The sequence below is a fragment of the Anoplolepis gracilipes genome, chromosome 4 (genome assembly GCF_047496725.1).
Source record: "Anoplolepis gracilipes chromosome 4, ASM4749672v1, whole genome shotgun sequence".
In the NCBI taxonomy this organism is placed as follows: Eukaryota; Metazoa; Arthropoda; class Insecta; order Hymenoptera; family Formicidae; genus Anoplolepis; species Anoplolepis gracilipes.
Genome location: NC_132973.1, coordinates 14,384,525 through 14,410,362, shown reverse-complemented (window position 1 = coordinate 14,410,362; position 25,838 = coordinate 14,384,525). Strand labels below are relative to the sequence as shown.

At 31.4% G+C, this 25,838-nt stretch overlaps 5 protein-coding genes across 14 annotated transcripts in view; 3 read left to right on the top strand and 2 right to left on the bottom strand.

Annotated features, from left to right (window-relative positions):
- The first annotated feature begins 402 nt into the window (after positions 1-402).
- Positions 403-1,758, top strand: Emc6 (ER membrane protein complex subunit 6). 2 transcript variants are annotated; one of them, XM_072890428.1, is made up of 5 exons: positions 403-549; positions 875-1,035; positions 1,096-1,188; positions 1,273-1,292; positions 1,398-1,758. In XM_072890428.1, exons 1-5 carry the CDS (start codon positions 510-512, stop codon positions 1,426-1,428), a joined length of 345 nt encoding a protein of 114 aa, XP_072746529.1. In that variant the 5' UTR covers positions 403-509; the 3' UTR covers positions 1,429-1,758. The 2 variants fall into 2 exon arrangements, with proteins under 2 accessions (XP_072746529.1, XP_072746528.1); XM_072890427.1 differs by having other exon boundaries at positions 1,096-1,207.
- On the bottom strand, positions 1,692-8,627 carry LOC140664852 (excitatory amino acid transporter 2). Of its 5 annotated transcripts, none has more exons than XM_072890418.1 (10): positions 8,386-8,627; positions 5,953-6,209; positions 5,787-5,883; positions 5,347-5,545; positions 4,899-5,112; positions 4,550-4,828; positions 4,031-4,264; positions 3,369-3,563; positions 3,034-3,168; positions 1,692-2,972 (listed from the first exon to the last, which is right to left on the bottom strand). In XM_072890418.1, the coding sequence occupies exons 2-10, from the start codon at positions 6,030-6,032 to the stop codon at positions 2,768-2,770; spliced, it is 1,638 nt and encodes a 545-aa protein (XP_072746519.1). In that variant the 5' UTR covers positions 6,033-6,209; positions 8,386-8,627; the 3' UTR covers positions 1,692-2,767. The 5 variants fall into 5 exon arrangements, with proteins under 5 accessions (XP_072746519.1, XP_072746518.1, XP_072746523.1 ...); XM_072890417.1 differs by having other exon boundaries at positions 8,410-8,627; XM_072890422.1 differs by having other exon boundaries at positions 8,452-8,627.
- A 1,666-nt stretch (positions 8,628-10,293) lies between these two features.
- Positions 10,294-13,542, top strand: Nt5a (5' nucleotidase A). 2 transcript variants are annotated; one of them, XM_072890425.1, is made up of 3 exons: positions 10,294-10,451; positions 10,679-10,796; positions 12,944-13,542. In XM_072890425.1, exons 1-3 carry the CDS (start codon positions 10,312-10,314, stop codon positions 13,124-13,126), a joined length of 441 nt encoding a protein of 146 aa, XP_072746526.1. In that variant the 5' UTR covers positions 10,294-10,311; the 3' UTR covers positions 13,127-13,542. The 2 variants fall into 2 exon arrangements, with proteins under 2 accessions (XP_072746526.1, XP_072746525.1); XM_072890424.1 differs by lacking the exons at positions 10,294-10,451; positions 10,679-10,796 and adding an exon at positions 10,829-12,662 and having other exon boundaries at positions 12,944-13,115.
- Positions 13,543-13,628: 86 nt separating this feature from the next.
- Positions 13,629-16,309, bottom strand: Acat2 (Acetyl-CoA acetyltransferase 2). The gene is made up of 8 exons (XM_072890426.1): positions 15,870-16,309; positions 15,422-15,543; positions 15,187-15,299; positions 14,887-15,086; positions 14,542-14,771; positions 14,273-14,461; positions 14,006-14,168; positions 13,629-13,804 (listed from the first exon to the last, which is right to left on the bottom strand). Exons 1-8 carry the CDS (start codon positions 15,916-15,918, stop codon positions 13,686-13,688), a joined length of 1,185 nt encoding a protein of 394 aa, XP_072746527.1. The 5' UTR covers positions 15,919-16,309; the 3' UTR covers positions 13,629-13,685.
- Positions 16,310-17,065: 756 nt separating this feature from the next.
- Positions 17,066-25,838, top strand: part of LOC140664850 (uncharacterized) — a 149,533-nt gene continuing 140,760 nt past the window's right edge. For 2 of the 4 annotated variants that reach the window (XM_072890409.1, XM_072890405.1), the window contains exon 1: positions 17,067-17,211. In XM_072890409.1, coding sequence (XP_072746510.1) covers positions 17,112-17,211 — 100 coding nt within the window. In that variant the 5' untranslated portion in view covers positions 17,067-17,111. Of the gene's footprint in view, positions 17,212-25,838 lie in introns of all 4 variants that reach the window. The other 2 variants (XM_072890397.1, XM_072890391.1) reach the window with 2 other exon arrangements.

The window sequence follows — 25,838 nt, the reverse complement described above, 5'->3', positions numbered from 1 at the left end:
AGTTCATAACATTCTCAAATTACAGCAAATAACTATTATAATCTTGTGGCCCGCTTTTGTTGCCACTAATCTTTGCCAAGATTTTCAACATGAAACAGGGAATAAATTCTTCGAGAAATAAATAAAGTGTCCCCTATATATTATTATCTCTCTTTATCTTTTTGATGCGATAATATTAATAATTACTGATTTAAATTTGCATATATCACAGTGATAGTAATATAATTGACAGATATAATTGGTATTAACGATTAATAGACAATTTATAACTACAAGTTTTTAACAATATCACCGACGAGATATTCTTCATCGGTAACAGTATGTATTTTATTTAAATTTGGCGCCTCATATCAGTTCTTTAAAATGCGCAGAAGCTGACGTGTCTTGACAGTAGCACTAGTAGCAGCTGATCACAGCAGACGCAACTATTGTGCATATCATTCGTATTCCGTATACTTATTCATTTATTTTCGCTCTCTTAGGTTAACGTTTCTATAAGTCACAAAGTAATGTTGGGAAAAATAAAAACAAAGCAGGAGAAAAGTGGCGGTAAGTAAGAAAATTATCTTAAAAATAAACTCAAGTAGTAAACGATAGAAAGTTAAGAAATATTACAGACTCTTCTAAGAGGTTATGTTCGTTATTTATTTGATATTTAGGAACATTGAATATGAATAAAAATTAATAGATGGTAAATAAATTAGTTATTCAATAACAATTGATAAGCAATATGAATGAGCAGTTTAAATTAAAGATATGATACATAAATTATATCATAAGTTAAATTTCATATTGCCAAACAAATCCATATTCAAGCAAATACTGCTATATACTATGAAATATGAACTACAAGAGGTTCTAAATATGATTGCAGAGATCATTGCGTATAGTGAAGCAGCAGTTGTAAACAATGCTGCGGTTGTAGAATATTGTAAAATATCAATGGCAGCTTTATCAGGTGGTACAGCTGGCTTACTAGGATTGACCGGGTTATATGGATTTGGATTTTATATCTTTGCAGTTTTCGGGCTATGGGTAAGATTACTTTAATAGCATTAACAATAACTATGTGTAATGTTGCACACATCTTTATAGGCAATGCTATTAATGAAAGCTGGTGGCCAATGGAAAAAGTATTTTATTAGCAGAAGGCATTTATTAACGAGTGGTTTCTTTGGGGGACTTTGTGTATCCTTTGAAACAATAGGTAAAAATAAATTTTATTTTCAGACATTTATTTTCCTCAACAGCTGATTATAAAACTTTCTGCAGACATACGTATTATTCTGGACGTATCCTTTCTTACACAAATATATATACTTAACATAATGCAATATACACTTCTGCACATACATGTCTAAAATCGATATGCCATAATTTTCTTAATAATGAATTAGATTTTTATATGGAATGGTCCACGTTTATTAAAAACAACACCGACGTTTCCCAACGTTTATGATAACACAATTATAAATATATAAGTATCATAAAGTTGCATACTTAGATATAAGCCAGTCATAAGAATTGTATTTTTTTTCACTTAAGTATTTTGAATATTGAGCAAATAATAATAAAACATGTGAGGTTGTATAATGTTCATATGTACATATTATATGATAAAACGATCACGGCATTTATCCAATATTTAAATATAAGGATAGAAAGATATATAAAAGCCAATACAATAGAAATATGAGTAGCTATTCTTTATTGAATGTATAATATATTTGCATAATAAATTATTAATCACTGTCTTAATTAATTAAGATTACCGATAACCTTATCTATATTTATACATGCAACACTTATGAACACATTTGTATAAATAATCGATCACTATTATCTTTAAAGTTCTTGGGTTTATATTGAATTACGACATTTAGAATGAAGAAATTACGTAAATTTTTTTCTTGCAGCGCGCACTATATTTTAAAATAAATTAATCAAATTTTTATGTGAAATTGTTTACACGTGTCTTTTGAAGAAAAGGACAACGAATAAAACGCAGCGATTATGATAATGCAATTATACGTAATATGACGCAATTGTGTAATATATAAGTTATTCATTAATATAGACTTGACTCAGGTATCCGTGTTCATTAAAAATTGCTTTCACGTGTTAAGAAGACATTTGTAATTATTATGTGCAATGCAAGGAAAATATTTACATAATTTTTTGTTTTTAATGTCAATCACTGTCATAGCTAATCATTATCATTAAAAAAATGGTTAAATTATATATTCACATTATATAATATTTCTTTTTTAATTACTGGTTGATGAATATTTAAAGCGCTTTAAGAATTATTTGCTTACGTTGATGATTGCTAATAATTTACTATATCTTATATTTCTATTTTACTGTACATTTTATTATGCTGATATATTAATATTCTTTAATATTCCAAAGTAGAAGAGTTTTCACACACTAGAAAAAAGAAATAATAAATACATTTTTTGTTAATTTTGTACTTAACATGCTCACATTTTCTATTTCAACATTTAACACTTTTAATTCATTCGCTCTCTACTGTTAACTGTCAGCACTTGCTAAAAAACAAAGTCATATTAATATATATTAATAGATAAGATTCATACCTATAATATTATTCTTAATAATCATATTTTAAATAATACAATTATATTCTGAAATATGTTAATTTAATTTAATTTATGGGAAAAACTCGATTTCGGCAGTGAAAATCAATCGTATTAGCATAGTACCACAAAATAGCATCGTGACTTCGCTGAAGAAGTTCAAGGGTTCAAATTTTCGTCTCGGAAATTTGTTCGTGTGCTGTCTCTTCTCGTTGACGACTTTCGGTGGCAATTTCGAGGGGACTTCCGATTTGCAAGCCTTCTAATCTTCGTTCCTCGTCCATCTTATCTAGCTCTGCTTTGCTTAAGTGATAAACAATTCCAGCCCCATAACCATCGCCCAGAACGTTGATCGAAGTCCTGATCCGATCACTTGAAACGAAACGTTTGCTGTAGTTTATAGAGAAACGATAAAAATGTGTGCATAACTTACAGCATCCAGTCGATAGCGAACAATAGAGAAACATCATTCGTAGGAAGACCCAAGGCGGTTAGCACCAAGAGCATAGTGACCAATGCAGCGCTGGGGATGCTTGCAGCCCCGACGCTTGCCAGGGTAGCTGTAAGGCTATAAAAAATCAAGGCTATAAATCTTTGACACACACACACACACACACACACAGAAATAAATTTTTTTTAATTTAGATATAAATTACTAAACAGATATATTGAAATCCTTTTATAAATAATAATTTTAAATTAATTAGCGTAAAACATATTAATATAATAAAAAAACTTATCCTTAATACTGTTACAAATTATGTATACCTGACCGTAATAACTTCAACGAATCCTAGTGAGATTCCATTTAATTGCGCGATAAAGATCGCAGCCACAGCTTCGTAAAGAGCCGTGCCGTCCATATTCACGGTAGCACCAACCGCCACGACGAAACGTGTTACTCGTGGATCAATCTTGTTGTTTTCTTCCAGACAACGAAAAGTTAAAGGCAAAGTTGCTGCACTATAATCATAAATTTATAACATTCGAACCAACATCTTACTTCATTACCTTAGAAAATAAAACTTGAAATTATTCAGTCATAAAGAGATAAGATAAAAGATTAAAAAATTTCTAAAATCTAACAGGTTGCCTCAAAATCAGTATAGACGGTTTGCTTGTGGCTTACAAAGCTGTAAATCTGTATTTATATTATTCAGTTATGCTAAATTTCTATATTTAATATAATCAACATGACACACACACACACACACACACACATATATATATATATATATATATATATATATACATATATATATATATATATATGAATGTTATGTCATAATATTTAAATTAACTCTAAAGTTATCTTTCAACAGACTTGAGAATTAATCTTGAAATAATAAAGTAGAGAATTAAATCTGATTAAATATGTCTTGAAAATATTGATATTATAATATGCATGTATAAAATAAATCAACTATTACCTTGAAGCTGTACCCAACGCAGTCACCCAGGCTTGCATCATGCCTCTAAAGAATACAGCTGGATTCTTTCGAGTCATAAACCAGTAAATTAACGGCAATGTGATGATCGCGTGAATCATCAAGCCCAATATAACTGTCACCATGTATAAACCTAACATTTGAGCAGTTGCCGCCAGATTTGTAATAGACATAATTTTTCCAGCTATCAGACACATGATTCCGAATGGAGAATACCTGCAGCATTGTTGATTATATTGTCCATTGGAAAACAATTAAAAGCCAAGAGAAAAGAAGTCGTTAGTCATATTCTAAATTAAAGTAACAAATACAAAATTAACTTTTGTATTTTTGTCATTAAAATTTATATAATATTTTTTCTTCTTCTACTTTCTTAAAAAAAAGTTAAAAATATAAAAATAAAATTATTTATAAATGAATAATATAATAGGTTATACATATTTCTTGATCGTGATATCTGTTCGTGATGAAAATATAAGTTATTTTAATATTATTTCATACCAGACCACGACGATCGTGACGAGTTTCATAATAATCTCGTTTAGCACCACAAAAAAATCCACCATTAGTTTGCCACGAGGTCCTATCTGGCCCGCAAGCACGCCAAAGATAATACAGAACACAATCATGCCCATCACGTTCGTGCCATCTTTATAAACCAAGGTCGGCTCTAGTATATATTCGCTCTGATTTGAGCCGATTACAACCACCTTCTTTTTCACATAGGAAGTCTGAACCTGCTGGAAACATGCTTGTACCAGGTTCTCCGGCACCATGTTTCTGAGAACAAAAGATTGCGAGTTTTGGACATGAATTGCGATCGTGAAATTAACAAGTTATTTTCCCATACCGAATTATATCGAGGATCGCGTCTACAGTGGAGACTTTTGTCTCTTCAGCTTTCACCACCGCCGCGACCGTAGTTTTGATCTGTGGATCACCTGGATGGATCATCAGTACCATCGCGATACCCACTATGGCGGCGAGAATGGTTGTTATCGAGTAGTATGTTAATGCTCTGACTCCTATCCTTCCTGATCTTTGAACGTCTAATTGTGCCATTCCTGAAATTAATATATTGCTCGAGTATCAAGTTCCAACGGAAACAAGGAAATAGAGAAGATTTAAAAATAAACTTCAAGTATATAATATTTCTGCTACATCGATATAAAATTTTAATGTTTGAAATAAAATTCTTTGTTTTTAATATTTATATACATAATTATATATTCATGAAATTAAATTTTGTTTCTCTTTTTCATTGATCATTTCTTCAAAATGAAATGGATTATAATTACCCGAAATTAACGACGAGATAATAAGTGGCAAGATAAACATTTTCAGCATCCGCATAAGAATCTCTCCCGGAAAACTAACGAGAGTTATAGATTCCGGTGTGAGATCGGCCAATCGCCCCAGAAACCCGAGAGCTATACCTACCAAAACTCCAGCGATGGTCAATGTCAGAAGCAAGTTAATTTTCATCCATTCCATCATCTATATTCACACAGTAAAATTTAATAAATTTTTTTCTCCTCCTCGGATACTCATTTTTCTTTCTGTATTTTACAGATTCCAAGAAAATAATTTTAATCTGTTCTTTTCATAAAACGATATGTGTACTCTTTCATTTCCATCGCAAAAACAATCAAATTAAATGGAATAAAATTGAAGAATAGCATCATAAAATACTATGCATAAGCATTAAATACTATGTACGTGATTTTAAAAACCTTACCATCTGTAATCTGTCGAGCGCCATTACTTTACGCTGCGCTTTTGCCTCGACCTCTTCTTCGGATGTCATTTTTTCGATATCCTCCTCCGTACTCGACCTAGAAGACATCTCAAGTGAGAAGCAGTGCGGATAAAAATTTCCGATAAAAATATAAGAAATCTTTTACGTGTGGCCACTCTCCTTGGTCTCTGTCGAGACTCCGCGGAGAACCGCAACAGCACCAGAAATACGTTGTCCTAAAGACATCCTTCAAGTTTCAAAAGCACGTAGCTTCGAGATTTCGTGAGATGTCTTCCTCCGTAATGTAACGGATATCGGGATAGATCTTGCGAATCTTCATCCCGCGGTCTTGATGGCTGTGTTGCATCTTTCCATGATTTGAATCATCTTGATTTATTCAGATATGAACGACGTCCAATTTTTCTGCATTATCGAGTATGAAAGAAATATGTGTTTATCTTTCTCGAATATATATAAAATTATTAAAAAATAAAGTTACTTTTATCATTCTCTTTAATTCAATTATATCTATAATACTTAAAGCTCTAAAGCATTAAATAAATAATTTCTATGCATTCTTTAATTTTATAGCAGCAAAAGAAAATGAAGATAATCGCACTCGCAAAATTTTAATTTGAAAAATTTACACCGCGTCGTAAGAGTGAGCATAAAAATCCTTGATCCTCCACTTTTATTATTTTCTGCTTTGCTTCCTTTTGTTTACGTTCTCCGGAATTAAATCGACACTTCTCGCGGACGATTATCGAAGCACGTGCAAACCGTTTGATAGCGCATCGCGACACACGACAATGCTTTCGCGCGGACTATCGGGAACTATCACGAGTGCGCGAGAGCCAACACTGGTTCCGAGGATACGATGACGGGGTAAGACCCCAAACGAGGTCACACCCGATCTGTTACATTCAGGATCATTGCACCGTTACGTCGATTGCGGGCGCAAGTGACATCCGCAAGGCTTTTCGCGCGTATGATCGGCTGCCGAGATCGAATAGATATGTCGGTGGGCTTTAGGTATCGCCGCGGATCTGCCTGCAATCAGGCAGATAATGTGCCCCATCCAGGAAGTTGATTAGCTGTACGCGTCGAGGTAGGCCGGGGAGGGTGCGGGAAGTAAAAGGCGCATACCGAAAGGGGGAAAAGGGGGCAGATGGACAGAGATGCGCGATCGGGGAGAAAGAGACCGGTAGATCACAGGAAGAAGGCACTCATCGCGGTGGGTCGCACGGCACCGAATAATAAACTCCGAAGGGAGAAAAATGCGGCTGCTTTATAGTGAATTTTGTAGAAATTATCGATTTCTTTAAAAAAGAATCGTTGCTTTTGATGTTGGTGAACGTAAGATTCGTTTGAAACCAAAAAGGAGGAGAAAGCAAAACGAAAGTGAAATAGATCTTGAACAATGACGTCCGAGCGTAAAGAGTGTTGAATGTTATCTCGTAATTTATAAGAGAGCCTGTATTAAATCTGGAAGATGAGACATAAAATTACAGAGTATTATACATATACATTCGTACGCGAACACTGAGAGACGAAATAAATAATAATATTATGTATAATGAATAATAAGATTAGATATTATTGATATAAATAATTAGAAATTTACAGAGATTTTCTTATGACGTAACAACACTGATCACACGTAAGTTTTTTTACCGAAATTATTTTATTTTTTTTAAAGCATATTTCGGTTAAATGTGATTATTATACAATTATTATAATTAAATTTTATTACAGCTAAACTTTCGATTAAATAAAATATATATTGCATTATACAATTAATATTATTCAGCTAAACTTTCAGAACAATATTTTCAAATTAACTGTCAAAAATGTTAATTTTTAATTTTTTTAATGACAACTGTTTGTGAAGAAAAGAGACAGGTATGCGGAAATACTTGTACATAATTATTTTAGATGCGTAGGATACAACCATTTATAAGACCCTTTTGTATATCCGTTGGGAAGTAACCTAATTCCTCTAGCAATGACTCTATGAGTGACTATATATAGATTAACATCGGGTTCACGGTGATAGTATAATACGAGGACAAATCAAATCTCCCCACGATAACGCATTTAACATCTTGTAATTTCCGAAAGAGCGAGCCTCGAGATTAATTAATGATGCGTTTAAAGCAAAATCAAGTTACAATTGTCGTCGCTCATGTATTTTATTTATATAAATTGTATTTCATTTATCTATATTATATATTTCGCTATGCTTTCTGTCAAAAAGACAAAAGTAGCTTCTCTTCTGTTTAAATCTATCTCTTAAAGTAAACAAGTAAAGTAAATTAATTGCAATTATTATTTCATATAAAGTTGTATATTTAATTTAATTATTAAAATTATATAAAGAGCTCCGATTAATAAATAAGTAAATAATAAAGAGGCAATAGGAGCGAGGAGATGTGAATATAAAATTGTAAGTTTGTTATATATAGATGTTATGTCGCACTTGTATTGACAATAAGTACATTAGTAACATTCTATAGAATGACGGAAATTACAATAAAAATTTGAACGTTTGAAGATTGAGGGGTTAAGTCTGTGTTAATAAAATGAGTATAATAAATACCTGTTTGTAATAAAGTAATTTTACCGTTAGTTTGTGTATAATGGTGGTGACTCAGAAAATGCTTACAGGATATGCACTCCGTTTGTGTGTTGTTGAATCTATAGTATATATGTCGCGACAACTGATGTTTAACGTGTGGTTATGCCGATGGTACAGACGGTAATGAGCTCAAGGGCGAAAAATACATTTAAGATGGAAAGAGTTAGATAGGTGACATTAGATCTTAGGCAGTTTGTTTATTATATTATCGTAAATAGCTAGCAAACATTCTATATCTGTTTGTAGATTTATGCTATTTTTTTGTCGTTTAATGTATAACATTTCAGATATCAGTCTTTTTATGTAATAGGGCTCGTATAGTAAACAAACTGCCTAAGATCTAATGTCACCTATCTAACTCTTTCCATCTTAAATGTATTTTTCGCCCTTGAGCTCATTACCGTCTGTACCATCGGCATAACCACACGTTAAACATCAGTTGTCGCGACATATATACTATAGATTCAACAACACACAAACGGAGTGCATATTCTGTAAGCATTTTCTGAGTCACCACCATTATACACAAACTAACGGTAAAATTACTTTATTACAAACAGGTATTTATTATACTCATTTTATGCGACATATCATCTATATATAACAAACTTACAATTTTATATTCACATCTCCTCGCTCCTATTGCCTCTTTATTATTTACTAATTTAATTATATTGTTTTGATTTATTCGAGAGATATAAAATTTAAATATCTAAATATTTAATAATTATGTAAAACTAAATAACTTCCTTTACCACACAAGACACACACACACACACACACAGAGTTAGTGTTATTTAACGCTAGATATAGAAAGATATATAAATATGCTCTATTATAAATTATAATTATACTTGATGTAAACAAATATATTCTTTTTCTATTCCTATTTGAAGATAGCTTTAACAAATTTCCAGTTGAATCATCTCAATAAATATAATTATAATTCATAATTACAGTAAACAATAACATCTATAAAATATGTACATGACATTTAAACATTCTTACAAATAAAATTAATTTAATCTAATAAAATTAATTTATCACAGATTGAATTGTTTTATATATTATATAGCTATAATTATATATTTTTGTATTATATAGATAATTTTTATAATAATCTACAATTGTTTATGATATAATAATACATCTATCATCAAAGACATATAATAAAATTAACTAGAAATTAATAGCGCTTTTGAGTAAAGCATGTTGATCGCTTTAAAAGCGAATAAATCTAAATATTTGTCATGATGATGATATGTTTGACCGAAATGGTTTTGAATTTGATTAATATAAATAATACATTAATAATATAAATAAAGCATCTCGTTTGGCGCTATTTTGACTTTACTAGGTTTTGTCTCTGATTAATCAATCAAACACTTATTCAAACAAAATATTTTATTAATTAGAGATTAATTAATAAAATACTGTGAATAAGCGTTTGATTGATTAATTATTGATTTATATTATTAATGTATTATTTACATTAACAATCCAAAATACCACTAGTAACTCAAAACGGAATTTGACATCCTTAATCGTTTTCAGAGCGATTAAATTTGCTTCACTCGAAAATATACGCTATAAATGTAAAAGGCAAAAGGCATTAAACATTTTTTCATAACATTACAATGTGCGTTATACATATATATTTCTTACATTTATAGCATATGTATAAACGTACGTTTCAATATATATAAATATATGTACATATAAATATATTTACGTTGATTCGAGATTTACGCGCAAACTCCGCGCGTAACGGTCACGTGATCTCCCACGTGCGTTTCATCACTGCGTTCAGTCCAGTCCGATCTTGTCAGTCGACCGGCGTGTTGCGTGTTTTTCTCACGCCCACTTCATGTTCGTTGATGGTTCGCAATGGCCGTATATTCGCAACGTGAGAAACATTTTCTTTACAACAGTTTGTCAATTCTGTTGAAAGCTGTAGAGAAGCAGCGAACGACAATAGATTTGCGAAACGAAGCGTCGATTTTCGGTATCGTCGAACAGGCTGACGCGTGCGTACTTTCAATTATTTACTCTCGCTATGACATGTGACATGAAGGTTTTCATAAAAAATATTATTATTGAATTTATATAAATTGAATCTTTGTCAATAATAATATGTATGCAACTGTTGTAGTGAATAGAACGTTTCGTAAATAACGTACGTCAAAATTAATCAACAATGTCTTATAGAGTAAAGAATCGATTCTATATTACATCTATTTTTTTCTTTTTGCAGATACATGAACGTTGTAATGAGAGACTGTGTGTTTACGGATCCGCGTGGGGACTCTTTCAAGTTCGACATGTTCTTCGTGCAGGCAAGAAACATCCGCTGTGTTCATATCCCGCCAAATGTGAGTACACTGAAAACCATAATCTCTCACCGATCTTGTCTGGTGATTTTTTTTTTTTTCAATGATAATCTGGAGACAATAATTAACGCATTGCGTTTAGGTTGTAAAATGTTCATAAAAGTTCTCTTCAATTTCCATGAGCAGGTAGATAGGTAAGAAAGCATCTCGAGACTGAATTTAGAGAGAATCTCTGTCAAATAAGGTTCAGGTATTTTTAGCTTCTTAAGGTTGCTCAGTCTGATTTTTTGTGCCGGTATAACCGACACATATTGTATTTATAAAGTTGCGGAAAATTATCTGAATAATATTCAGTGAATATAATACTAACATATTTGTTCACAAAGAACATTATTGATAAAAATATTTGAATATAGATATGCTTAGGGGCTTGAGTCCTTATCACAGTGTTATTAAAGTATATGTATGTAGGTACATCTTTGCATATAAACGTGTAATTAGTAGAACAGGAACATTATTCAGTGCGGTAGTGCGTATAAACTCTTGTCAATACAGTTCCAAAGCATTTAATAAATTTGAAGGATCTGTTAAATCTAGTAAAGGTAACATGGATGTATTCAAATTCACTGACTACGGTTGCATTGGTTTTGACTTGGATAACACTCTGCTGCGTTACAATATTACAAATTTGATTCATAGAGAGTATGAGATATTAGCTAATTTCTTAGTGAATGAACGGAAATACAGTACAAAGCATCTGTTAAAGCCATTGACAGATAATGATTTAGATTTCATGCAAAAGGGATTATTGTTAGATACCGAAAGAGGAAACATACTCAGAGTGAGTCCGGATGGTGTTATTCGTAGAGCGTGTCATGGATCACATCTCTTAAGTACAGATCAAATAAGGGAAATATATCCTGAACAAAAATGGGAAGTTACAGACACTTTCTGTAGCGATTTGCTGGCAACCTGGAATGGTCCTTTGTCTGAGAAAATAAGGACTCTTCTAGATTATTTTGATATTCCAGCAAGTGTGGTGTTTGCACGGGCTGTAGATATGCTCGATGAAGAATATGGAACCTCTTTGGATAAATACAATGTTTGGCCTGACATATTGGATGCATTGATATACATGTTTGCTGAAGACAATTTTCATTTAGGCAAAGGCATTACTGGTGACATTAAGAAACATCCAGAGAAATATTTGCATAAATGTAGCCCAGATACAATTTCATGGTTGAAAGAAGTAAAGAAAAAATCTGCTACCTTTCTTCTTACTTCATCATATGTAGATTTTGCAAGCTTTACTGCAAGTTATGCACTTGGAAAGGATTGGCAATCTCTTTTCGATATTGTAATATGTCATGCAAGAAAACCTGGTTTCTTTGTTAAAAATCGACCGTTTTTTACTATCATAAACAACCATGAAACTTGTTGTTGTGTTACAAGTAAGGATTTAAAACGAGGTGAAATATATGGTCAAGGAAATTGGAATGAACTATCAGAATTTCTTAGTGTTATAACAGGAAAAACTGATCAACGGTGCTTATATGTTGGTGATAATCTTATACAAGACATTTACGTACCAAATGTAGTTGCGCATTGTGATACACTAGCTGTAATCGAGGAACAAATGTCAGAAGGAATGCTTTATCATGGATTGACTCATCCAGATGAGAATATGTTGAATTCAAAACTTTGGGGCTCTTACTTTTGTTTAAAAGATTCAACAGTTAATGTAGATTCTTTGTTTGGGCATATAATAAAAAAACATGCTAAACTCTGTATACCAAAAATCGATTTGGTTACACAGAGACCATTAGAAGAATCTATTCCTTGTTTTAATAAAGATGGGAAGTTTTACTATGGATATTATCCTGCCATCCCACTTAGTATATCGGCAATGTAAAATATAAATAACAATTATGTTATATAAATTGTAGTAATCAGATTCTTTCTTTATATAGGGAATTTCATCAATTTTTATAGAACTTGAAGTAATACTTTTTTATAATATAATTTTTTTAGATGATATAATTTAAGATATAATTGCAGTTATATAAAAACATTTTATTTAATGTTATGTCTATAATATAACAATCTTTGATAAAAATATTCAGAAGTAAAGACTAATTATTGTGTTTTATTTTATATTAAATTCTAATGAAATTATATTATAATTTAAGATACGGATTATACCAGCTATCAAGGAACAGTTAAAGCAATTAAGTGGTCCATCAAAGGAAATGAAGAATGTAAGATATACTTTTAAGGAGAAACGCACTCAGCAGAGGCAACAAGAAGGCCTTGCAGCTGTAAAACAAATTTTAGAAAATAGAGATAAAACAAAAAGTCAATCCACAAAGTAAATGATATTTGTGATAAGATTGATTTAATGGATTTAAATTATTATTCTTTGGAATCGAACGCTATTACTCACAAAATACATGTTTATTTACATAATTTGATTATATGTTATATAATTTAGGATTGATGTGGGTATAATCTAAGATTCTGAATTTATTTCTTTATCTTTCTTTTATTGAATGTTTTATACTTCAAGTTAAGTTAGGTAAAAAGATTAGCATGTGCTAATATTTTATATGATTTACATCTAGATATTCTTACATTATGTATAAAAATATCGTGAAATATATATATTATTATGTCCCTGCTGTCATAATGCTATAAAAATATTAAATTACATTATTCTACTAAACAAGAACTGGATAATAAAATACTAGTTGCATGTTTAAATAAACAGGCAACTTGAACACTGTAAATTTCTTTATACAATTTCATAATAAATGTTTGATTATTATTCGACGTATAAATTATAGGTTAAGAGGAATGTTATTATCAAGAAAAATATTTCAATAAAAATATGATAAACTTCATATTTATATATAAATAGAGAGAAGACATATGTTATTTTCTTTCAACAGCCATGGCAATGCCCATTCCCCCTCCAATGCATAACGTTGCGACACCCTTTTTCTTTCCAGTTCTTTCTAATGTATGTAAGAGGGTGACCAATATTCTTGTTCCTGAAACGTAAAATTTTATTTTTAAATAAAAAAATTGTTTAAAGAAGTTTCAATATGAATTAATATTAATATAATTCAGTCTTAATATAGTTTTATTTTATTATAAAATGAATATTTTGTTGCAGAAAATTTCAATATTAATTCAATATTAGTTCAGTATTAATATAGTTTCAATATTAATATAATATTAATTCAGCATACCAGACATGCCGATAGGATGACCTAAAGCGATAGCACCGCCATTTACATTAACTTTCTCAGGATCTAGTCCGAGTTCTTGAATACATACAATTGCTTGTGCTGCAAAGGCCTCATTTAACTCATAAAAATCCACTTCCTCTTTTGACCAATTTGCTTTTTTTAACTAGAATAAATAATTCCAATTACTTATACATAATCGTCTCCACATATTGTGTTAGTATAATGTATTCAAAAATTAATTCAAAGACAAGTATATCATATACTAACGACTAATTTAACAGCTTCAATAGGGCCAATACCCATAATTTGAGGCTCAACTCCAACTTGTGCTACTGCAACAATTTTGGCTAATGGTGAAATTCCTTTACTTTCAGCAATTTCTTGAGACATTAGAACTACTGCAGCTGCACCATCATTTATACCAGATGCATTACCAGCAGTAATTGTGCCATTATTCTAAATAAAATATGATAATATTAAAAGTTGAATTTCTTTTATAAATTTATATGATGCTATAAAAAATAATATTTACATACTGGTCTAAACGCTGGTCTTAATTTTGCAAGTTTCTCAACAGTTGTTCCAAATTTCGGGAATTCATCCTTAGATACAATGATAGATTCTTTTTTACTTGCAATGGTTACTGGAATAATTTCTTTATCGAAATGTCCAGCATTAGTAGCTATCTCTGTCTTCTCCTGAGATTTACTCGCATAGTAGTCCTGTGCCTCTCTACTTATTGCATACTTTTCAGCCATATTCTCCGCTATTAAATATGTAAATAATAAAACGATATGATAATACTCGTATAAAATTTAAATTTTTATAATAGAAATTATATCCAATATAATTATATCTAATATGTAATATTTTTGTTTTACCTGTGATTGCCATGTGAATATTATAGAAGGCATCTGTTAAACCATCATCTAACAATGTATCAACTAAATTACAATTTCCAAATTTTATACCATTCCTGAGATAAGTGGCATGTGGTGCTCTACTCATATTTTCTTGACCACCAGCCACAATTATATCACTTTCTCCTGATTTAATGGAAGCGTAACCACTTATCACAGACCTGCAGCATATTTACATAATATAGTTTTATATTATTCAATATAAATTACTGCATTGTTGAGAATGCATATATTATACAATGTATTATAGATTGTGCATACTTTAGACCGGAACCACATAACATGTTTACTTGATAAGCAGGAACATGAATAGGTATGCCAGCATTGACCGCTGCTTGTCTTGCAGGGTTTTGACCTTCTCCTGCAGTAAGTATCTAAAAGTATGTGATAAAAATATGTATTAACAAACATATGTTTATTTCAGATATATATAAATTTAAATACATTTGAAAATATGTGTATTCTATTATTTCCAATGAAAATCTATGCAAATTACCTGTCCCATGATAACTTCAGAAATTTCTGCTCCTTTTAATCCAGCTCTTATCAGACTTTCTTTAATAACAATACTTCCCATTTCTGATGCTTTCAAGGAAGCTAAGGCCCCACAGAATGACCCTACAGAATAGAAATTTTGGATTATTATAAAATTTTATATTTAAATTTTATTACATTATCACAAAAATATTTTTGATAAATATTCAAATAAGCTAAATTTATTTTTTTATGCATCAAATATATATATATATATATATTATATATAACCTAAATGAATTTGCAAGATATCCTCAAATTTCTATTATATAGCATAACATATTTTTAAAATTTTATTTAGGCGGTTTAAATTTCACAATAATTTGTAGACCTCGACAATTTAGATCGACAAATTGTTATATTTAATTTTAACTAACAAGTATTATTACATATCATTTTTTGCTTATTACCTATGGGTGTTCTAACAGCTGAAACAATTACGACGGTACGATCACTCATTTTTACGAGCTGCGAAGGAACACCAAACTATACGAAGAATCAACGAAGACTGCTATCTTTAGCCGCCTAACGGGAATATATTAACGCTGGCGACGTATGCCAGGAGCGGGTCGTGAAAGTGTGTCACATTGAACGTACATGCATACTTGCGCAAAGAGAATTAAAAGAGGGGAGCATTGATAACTGTTTCTAAGAAATTATTTTGTAGTTCTCAGAAGTTTCCAACAAAAGCTGTTGGTATGACGTATACTTTATAAATGTTTAATATAATGTACGCAATGAGGAAAAGATTAATATATATAATGCATGTTGAATTACATGACATAAGCATACGACGTATATTACGATGATTTAGAAGGAATATACGATTACATTAGCTTAATTTCCACGAAGTACATATGTGTATTGAATGAAATTTATGATTATTTAATTTCTAGTTCTATAGAACAAATATATTTCATATAAGAAATACACGTAAAAATACAGAACAAAAAGTTGAATTTTCTCACACGTTTATAAAATAATGTAAATTATTATATAATAATGTAAATTTCATCTATAAATTATTTATAAAATTATTTATAAAAAGATCATTTTATATAATAATAAAAGAACACTAAATTTTTTTATTAATGCAATAACTTTTTTTTCATAAAAAAAGAGGAACAAGGTATATTATGTATCTGTTACAATTAAGTTAAAAATATATATTTATTCAGTTATTAGAATTGACAATTTAAAATTTTTTAAATAGGAAAGAAAAAATATATATAAACAGGAATATTGTCAATGCTCGTTTAATACTTTTTGAATACGGAAACTATTTAAAATAACAATGAGTCTAGCACAAATCAAGAGTCAGACATAATGTGATAACCGCGGTAGATATACAAAATTTTTGAACAATATGCTTGTGTTACACGTGCGTATGTTAAAGAATAGAGGTAAGTTCAAGGCATCAAAGAAGATTGACGATCAAAAAAAAGGATAAGATCAGACAAATAGCAACAAAAAAGTTATTGAAAAACCGCGTCATTGTACATACATGCATCGTAAAATAAATATCAGGCGATGTCAGGTAGTCACGATCCTGCGCAACTGACAGACGTCTGACAGCTGACACATGCTTCCGTCACGACTCTGCAGGTGGCAGCAGTCGTTGACGCAGCGTACCGAAGCGCCGCGGCGCGGCGATGGCGCGTTTGTTTTTACCCAGCGTGCATTGTGAGACAGTGACTGGTGCTAAGATGGCCGACAACAGGGAGGAGATTTCGGAGCTCGTCGAAAAACGAGGTATTTGTGGGTGCATTACGCCTTTTAATAGTCGTTGTTCCGTCACGATGCGACGATCCGACATCGTCGAGCCGCGGGTGTTGCCGCGGCGACACGTTGCCCCTCCTCCCCCCCGCTCAATTGCCACGAGACACGCGGCGCGCATCGTTGCAGCTGCACGTCGTCCGCGAACGAAAGGCGCGTGTGGCCCGAACATGCCGATGGATCATCCGCGAGGAAACTGCACTCGCGAACCCGAGGAACATGCGAGAATCGTCATATACGGTCGTTCAGAAAGTTATCGCGAGACTCGCGACACCTCGGTAACGTCGCGCCATCCATCCGCGAGGGCTGTCATTGCCGTCATTCGTTCGCCCTCGTCGTCGCCGTCGCCGTCGCTTATCAGACGTGTCCAAACACGCGTTTGACAGTGCGCGATTTCGCGATCAGCCGAGTACACGGTCGGGATAAAATAGGAATAATCGTCGAGTCCGAAGTCGAAACTGCCAGACTGATTACTCATTAAGGTCACACATCGACTTTGTAATTTGCGTCATCGCGATGACTGATCCTACCGCGACGACTTTTCAAAGATTACCGTTATCTGTCTCCGTCTGTCTTTCCTTCTCGCCTCGCGATCTCGCTATCGCGACCCTCGCGCCTCGTCTTATTCTGACGAATTTAATACCGGCTGATTCGTATTACGCCTACATTCTTAGATGTGCGTGGATCGGTTCAACGTCGCGGCCTCTCACGCGGCCTCGCACGTCAGCTGCGCAACGTGCTCTCGCCGGTTTCTCGTCGTGCATTTATACAGTCTATAGTCTATAATCTATACCCTGTTAATATGTTGAATACCGTGTCGATTTTGTAAAAATTCCCTGCCAATTTTGTAAACATTTAAAAAACAATTTGTGTGTGTATTGCGTCACATGGTAAATGACTAATAATCATTTTAAACGTACGTCATGTTGTTTGGTTTTGACATTGGTAATTTACGTAATTCTATAAATATTGTAGATATTGTCTTGTACGAATGTGTCAAAACACGGCATTTAACGTGTTAACGATAATCAGGAAGTTTTTTTTTTACTTTTGTAATTAGTTTTAACGATTTTGTAATTTGTTTTAACGAAGCTTTAACAATAATTAAAAATCTAGGAGAATCAGTTATAAAATAATTTAACACCAGGTGAAAAATAATGATAAATTAACATCTCTAAACAAATTTTTGCTAAAAAAAAGTTTACTACACGTACACACACACACACACACACACACACATAGAATTGAAAAATATAGCTAAAAAGGATAATAATTTTGGGATACTGTGTACATATATATATTGAAATAAATGAAATATTGAGATATCAGATTTCTTGAAAAAATATTCATATAAAAGTTCTTAAATATTGATTGATATTAAATTTATTTTGTATGATTGTAGTAAGCCATCAATTGATTATTTTAGCTATCATAGTTAATTATTTTTACATTATTTTCCACATTGAAAAAAATAATGTTGAATAAATAACATTATTGTAATTAAAATTTATTTTATTAATTCAGTAACATTATTAATCAAATTGTCATGTATTGATTTGATTAATAATGTTATTGAATTAATAAAATAAATTAACTACGATGATGTTGATTCCATATTTTTTTTCTGTGCGGGAATGATACTGAGATAAGACGGAATTTTTGTCATTACGTATTTATATTGTTTTGAATTTTAAGATAAACTTTATATCATACAGACATGTTGAAAGCAAAATCTTTTTAATTTTAGATATAAACTACATATGCATTTAAATATATTTTCTCGTAAAAAAGAAATATCTGAATATTTCCAAATATTGCGTCAATTATATTATTTTAATTTCTGCAGAAAGCTATAAATCAAGATAGATATTTAATTAGTATCTAATACAATTAATAAGCAATTGAGTTAAATATTTAAAGCTGTAATTTAAATAATATTTACGATCAGGATAATATTGACAGTGTCGTATATCATCTTGCTTACAAATAATATTAAATTATAGGACTTAAATCAAACAGAGAACTAGGTTAAAAAATGATTGCAAGCACCTAACATATTAAATAAGACAAGCACAAGTTTTAATTGATAAGTTAAATGCAACATCGCGAGATGATTACTTGATGTTTTTAATATACTCTGTTATTCTAACAAGATTAACTGTAATATAAATGTCTAACGATGCATATCAGTTCGATACATTGTACACAATTTATACTCTTGTAGCTTCTAAAGCGAATAACTATATTTTACACTATCTGTCCAGTCTTGGTATATCTAAATTAAACGCAAATTTTAACGCTATTCAATTTATTGCGCCAGTTTTCAGGTGCATCGAAAATATTCACGGATAAAATTTTGATATTAGTTTGCATACGTAGCATGTCAGAAGTAATATTTTAAATGTAAACGGATACGTGTACGGCAAGGCTTTTAATAGCACGACGATTAACCTCGGTGAATTCGCTGAACGGTGGATATTGGCTTCACTCAATCGACCGTACATAAATCATAAAGTAAAATTGTACAAGGAATGGCACACGTCTTTGCTTCACGTGATCGTGACTTTAATTCTCTTATCGCACTGATATCCGCGCGATTTCTAGTATCGATTATATATTATATATACGATTCAAGTTTGGTTCTGTTACAGTATTGCAGGGTATTAATCAATTCGCGATAATATACAATTTAATGATGAATCTGATATTTGCCGGTCAAAAGAACTTTGTTTTAATAAGATGTAACATTTAATGCAAGATTTCTTTTTAAAATAACATTATCAGTTTACATTGAAAATAAAATTACGTATGGATAAAATTTAAGGTACATGTATATAGTTAATGTTCATTAATACTACATCTAAAACGTACAAGGAAAATTTAATTTTTCTCTATAAAAATTTGCTTTATATGTAAATGTAGTTTCTATACACGGAGAAAATTTTATATTAAAATTACTATAGTATGTATAGTAACTGTGACAATTAGGAATCATTCTAAGTTAAAGTGCTATGTAAAACTGTAAAAATTGCGTAAATTGACGTAATTTTTATAATTTTACTTTTAAAATGATTCCTAATGATCCACAGTTACTACATATCATAGTAATTTTTAATATAAAATTTTCTCCGTGTATATAGAATTGTATATAAAATTGTATTCTCTCTTTTCCTCCTCCTCTCCTTTTTCTTTGTTAATCATTTTTGCTTTAAAATTAATACGGGTCACATTACATTGAAAATTATTTGTACATATAACAATAAAGGCTTTTAGCAATGATCTTATATAGAGCGCATTTAGTGATAATTACAATTTTGATATTATACGTATATAAGTATCATAACTTACAATAAATAGTAGCGAAATTAATTGGCATATTTATCGTCATAATTCAGGAATATTTTTATACACCGTGTCGTTTGTGTGGTTGGGAGACATTACAAAATTTATTTATTAATGGCTTCACGTATATACGTGCGGTTTCCATGTTGTAAGTTGCATTGGTCGCTTACGTAGCCCGCGCCAGATGGTTTTACGTATACCGACATGGTTCAGCGAGTTTCTAACGGAAGGAAGTCGGCCGATTATGCACGTCTGTGCAGACACGGCCTCCCAAAATACATAAATTCAATAATTTCATCGATGTACTTTTATTATTTTTATATTTACAATGTCAAAATGATCCTGAACTTGGCAATGCATTCGTAATATTATAATGAAAGTCGACGTTACATTTGTGAGTAAAGTTTCACAATCAGTTTCAACATTTTAATCATTTTTTTCCGGAAATACATATTCATATATTTTTATGTAAAATAAAGTATTATACCGTTATCTAAGAATTTATTTTCGTTGTCTAATATTTTATTCCTATTTGAAAGTTATTATCAGTTAATTTTTATTATATATTGTCTTGAAAATATATGCACATCTCATTGTATTGCTAATTATAATATTGACATAAGTTTATCGCTTGCAAATCCTGCAACATCTTAATATTAGTCATAAATATTAGATAATATCAATGTCAACTTTGCATATTGAACTTTATTTCAATGCAAAGTTCTTACAAAAACATATCGTCGAAATGTTGAACGTGCATTTTGTTAAACCGCTGCGTAAAACATGACAAAAAAATAAGCACAATGTTTGAATAATTTTCATATCATTACTTTGAATTTCTCTACGAATATCTAAACTTATTTTAAACAATTTAATGTGCGACAAAAATTTATTTATAATTTTATGTTATACAGTAATACAAGGAAAGTATTCTAAAAGAAGTAAAATGTATAATATATGCATACATTAGAATACACATGTATTAAGATATGCTCTACATACAATTATAGATAGATCATCTTGCATTTCTTGTTAAGAATTAATTATAGATCGTGTTTAAAAAAGCTTTAAACATTATTAAAGCTTTTAACAAAATTAATATTTGTGCAATTAGTTAAGGATAATTAGTGCAGGATAATTGTAGTGAAATCAACGAGATAATATATTTCAACGATTAAAGATTAGTTTATGAATCATCCATTCATAACGATGAACTTTGATCGAGAGCAGTTTACGGTTCGTTATATCGGGTAGCCGGTTTCATCTCTTTCATCGGGACAGTACAAGTCTGTTGAGTTGATCATTCGAGGCATCGCGTTTCGTGTCCGTGTTTCAGATTGATAGAAGCTCTTTGACATACGAGTAGCGCACTGTGTAACGAAGGCGCATAAGTAGGTTGCAGTTATTTATTGTTGTAACACCTATATGACTGCCTTCCCGGTAACGGTATGGTATTGTTATTCGCCTCGATTTACGAAGTCAGGTTTCAAAATCTGATCATTTATTTCTGACTTTGATAATTTCATCGTGCGCGCCGCTTTCCATTGCTAATTCTTCAATGTCGAATTCCCGTGTCATGTAGTGTTCAAAAGGCAATTTATAATAATAGTTACATATATATATACATGTCTGCGTACAATGTATTGGTTTTATTCTAATCCACTTTATTCTGTATCGCTTATACCTCCCTCTTTTTTCCTTCTTGCTTGTATCTTCATTTAAATCGAGAGATTGATTCTCGGTTTTAAAGGAGAACTGGAACCGTTACATCAAAAATTAATAAATCTAATACATTTTAAGATTCATAAATTTGATATTGTACAAAATATATTTAGCCTTTTAAAATATAAATTTAATATAAACTTAATAATTAATATATGAGTTGAAGTAAAGATTTGCCCTGTAGAATTAAAATTTTCATAAATTTTTCTGAAACTTAAAATCACAAATTAATTATTAATTTTATATTTTAAAAGGCTAAAAGTGTTTTGTCAAATTCATCAATCTCTGTATTAGATTTATTAACTTTTGACATAACTGATCCATCCAGGTCCTCTTTAAGCACCTCAAGAGTTCTACAAGATATTCTAGTGACAAAATTATTTATTTTTAATCGTTTTAAAATTGAATGAACAGGTTTAAAAAGGCGTTAAGAGCTATAAAAAAATATGAATTTAAATTGTAAACATCTATATGTAACCTTTCATGTTATTCTTAATTATTTTTAATTATTAAATTCATATTTTTTATAGCTTTTAACGTCTTTTTAAACCTGTTCATTTTATTGAATTAGAGAGAGCTTTTTTACTTGATTAATTATTACACGTTTTAAAATTATCGCCGATTTAGACATTCCATTTTGTGAAGTTAGCATCCCTAAAATTCATCGATCGATTTTTTAGCTTAAATCATCGGAACTATTTTTAAAATTACTAATTGTAAGAACTCTTCGGGGTGCATTCAGAACTAAAGAAAAAAAATTAGTTTTTTAAAAGATGAAGTGTCAACTTCGCAGACGTTCTTTAAGCCATATCAAAATAATGACATAGTATTTTTTGTAACCCTATCTCAGCGTTATATATTACTTCATTCAAGGCGTAAAGGATATTACGTGTATATATATATATATATATATATATATATATATATATATATATACACACAAGATATGTGAACATATACATCTGCACAAGTAATGGTTTATGTGATTCTCTTATTATTAAACAGAGACTAGTGACAAATTATTCATCCAATTTTCACGAAATAAAAGAGGTTAATTTATACATAACGAGCGCGCGAATTTGCATGATATTTTCCGAGTCAGGGTCACGTAGTCATTGATCGCGCCGACATTAGGGACGTGTAATAAACAGGAAACGATGTGGAACGCTTTAAATTGGTCGACATTTGCCGACTACGAGCCGAATCGGCAACGGGAAGTGCTCGTGGTCGGCTCGTAATGAATTGTCCGTCTCGTGTCTCTTCATCGTCCTCGTCTTGTGTCTCCTTGTCGTCCTCGTCCCGTGTAGTAGATACAAGTCTCTAGAATATATGCTCACATGCGGATTCCTCAATGTAGGTGAATCGATATTGTACATGATGACTCACTACTCGAATCTCGTCGCCTTGGATATGCTACTAATGTATATATATGTATATTTTTTTTTAACATGGTTTTGCTCGGATATAATCGTGTCATGGAAATTTCCAACCTATTACCTATCCATCTTCAATTTTGTCATTATTTTCTCATCTCTCGACATCGTATATATCGCATAATCCCTTTGCTTCTTTGCTAAATAGTTGATTGAATAGTAGATAATTGAATAATTGATTTGTAAAGAAAGATAATTTTTATAAGATATTTTGTTGTACCATCATTTATGTTTAACTTGCTTTTTCGTTTATATTAATAAGAAGTTTATATTATATTAATAAGAAATTTCATCACGTTAATGCGGAATAAATTAAGATTTATCAAATGAGAAAATGTCAAACCGCGGCCAGATCGAAGTAATAAATTAACGAGAGGATACATAACGAGAAAATTTACATTTCGTATACCCAACGTCCAGTACTGTATCGCATGCCTCCATCGTAGTCGTATTCTCGCTTGTCGACGTGCAGACTCTACCAATTACGGCCGCGCGCAACGCTACGTAATACGCACTAATTATTTTAACACCGTTACGTAATCATCAACCGGACGGTAGTTTTCGGTCAGCGTTTCCCGCCGAGAAGTTGTTGCTCCTCAAGCACGACGAGTAATCGAATAGTCAAAAGAAAGATAAACGATCACATCTAGAGATATATTTTAGCTTGGCTTATGTAATTATGCATAATTCAATTGATAAGACCGCGATCGATCGCGCGATCGATTGATCCATCTTCTTCTTTGATTTCTTCTCGATTCAACGTTTATTTATAGACTCGGATATGTGTTATTTTTATTACATACGAGAATGTATCACGAATATTGTTTAATCCACGGTTTTGCGCGCGCATTATATTGCATACCCGCTTACTATATAAAATTTCAGTTTTTTTCTATTTTTCCTGCTTTTTTTCTCCTTTTATATAACTCCTTTCAAATTTCATATTGCCTTCCGGAACAATTTCGAATATTTATTAGGCATCTGAAATTTTTTCTTATTCTCGTTCTTGCTTCAAATTTTTTAAATAAAAATTTAATTGATAATTTGCATAAATAATAGATCTCACACCTCATACTATGATTATATTTCTATCTGCACATATATATGTTCCGATTTTTATTTTGCGTTTACCGTTTTGTTTTTACATGACGTATCACAACGATGTCTTTAATAAATGCTTGATTTATTTTAATATATCGTTTTCATTTTCTTTTTCTTTTCTTTAAGCGATTTCAAATTTGTATTTTCGTAATCGTCTTTATCTCGCAATAACTCTTTTCGACTGACATATTGTTACATGATAAACTTTTTACAAAATTCTCTGATCCTTTTTTCATTTTAACATTAGCGTAAATTATTTGATTTATTAAATCTTTTGATAAATAAAGCCATTTCATGCGATAGCATTACTTTACATTCTATATATTATCAGCATAAGTTTCTTTATTTTTTAACGTCTAAAATAATTTAATCTAATGTCCCTAACAATAAGTAAAGTTTCGAATCATACGAATCTAAATAACGTAAATGCCATTTTCCAATACATATCGCGTTATGCATTTGTGTCACAGATTGACACTTATTCGCCAAAAAATTCTTGTGAAACTTGCGACTGACAGTTCCGAAGCATAAGTTTCTTTTTTGATCCAACTTTTCATACTCGATTTACTTGGAAATATAGCAAGGAAGTTTCGCGATGCGTCACTATGCAAAGTGGGAGCAACGATCTCTCGTGTCGCCATCGTTTATATATGCATCCGACGTTAGAAATCGCCTCGGAGGAAAGTCTGTCTCTCTCTCTCTCTCTCTCTCTTACTTTGATGCTAACGCGAGAAATCTCTCGTGATCACGTTTTCACACGTCCGTGTGTTAAACGCGCCGCGCGATCGCACGACGTATTCGACCAACCCTCATTCGTCCGATTTCTATGCACATGCCAGGCACCATCGGTCATTTGTTGTTCGCTCCGTCAAGCAATCCCGTCTGTGAAAGTCTACATCGTTCTCTTGCTTGCGCGGCATGTGGTACGCTTGTGTACGGCGTGCGGTTTGAGATCGTGAGTTATGCTTGTGAGCATGGTAATTACGCGCGAATTTTTACTTTCTT

Bases quoted from the DNA above. Each gene is read 5' to 3' on its own strand.
- Emc6 (XM_072890427.1), top strand. From the start codon at position 510: ATGTTGGGAAAAATAAAAACAAAGCAGGAGAAAAGTGGCG. The intron at 550-874 runs GTAAGTAAGAAA...ATATGATTGCAG, and splicing joins AAAGCAGGAGAAAAGTGGCG to AGATCATTGCGTATAGTGAA. The intron at 1,036-1,095 runs GTAAGATTACTT...ACATCTTTATAG, and splicing joins TTGCAGTTTTCGGGCTATGG to GCAATGCTATTAATGAAAGC.
- LOC140664852 (XM_072890418.1), bottom strand. From the start codon at position 6,032: ATGTCTTTAGGACAACGTATTTCTGGTGCTGTTGCGGTTCTCCGCGGA. The intron at 5,113-5,346 runs GTAATTATAATC...TATTAATTTCAG, and splicing joins TATCTCGTCGTTAATTTCGG to GAATGGCACAATTAGACGTT. The intron at 3,564-4,030 runs GTAATAGTTGAT...TTATGATTATAG, and splicing joins GCGTTGGGTACAGCTTCAAG to TGCAGCAACTTTGCCTTTAA.
- Nt5a (XM_072890424.1), top strand. From the start codon at position 11,173: ATGCTTAGGGGCTTGAGTCCTTATCACAGTGTTATTAAAGTATATGTA. The intron at 12,663-12,943 runs GTAAAATATAAA...TTATAATTTAAG, and splicing joins CCACTTAGTATATCGGCAAT to ATACGGATTATACCAGCTAT.
- Acat2 (XM_072890426.1), bottom strand. From the start codon at position 15,918: ATGAGTGATCGTACCGTCGTAATTGTTTCAGCTGTTAGAACACCCATA. The intron at 15,544-15,869 runs GTAATAAGCAAA...TCTATTCTGTAG, and splicing joins AGCTGTTAGAACACCCATAG to GGTCATTCTGTGGGGCCTTA. The intron at 13,805-14,005 runs GTATGCTGAATT...TTTACGTTTCAG, and splicing joins TCATCCTATCGGCATGTCTG to GAACAAGAATATTGGTCACC.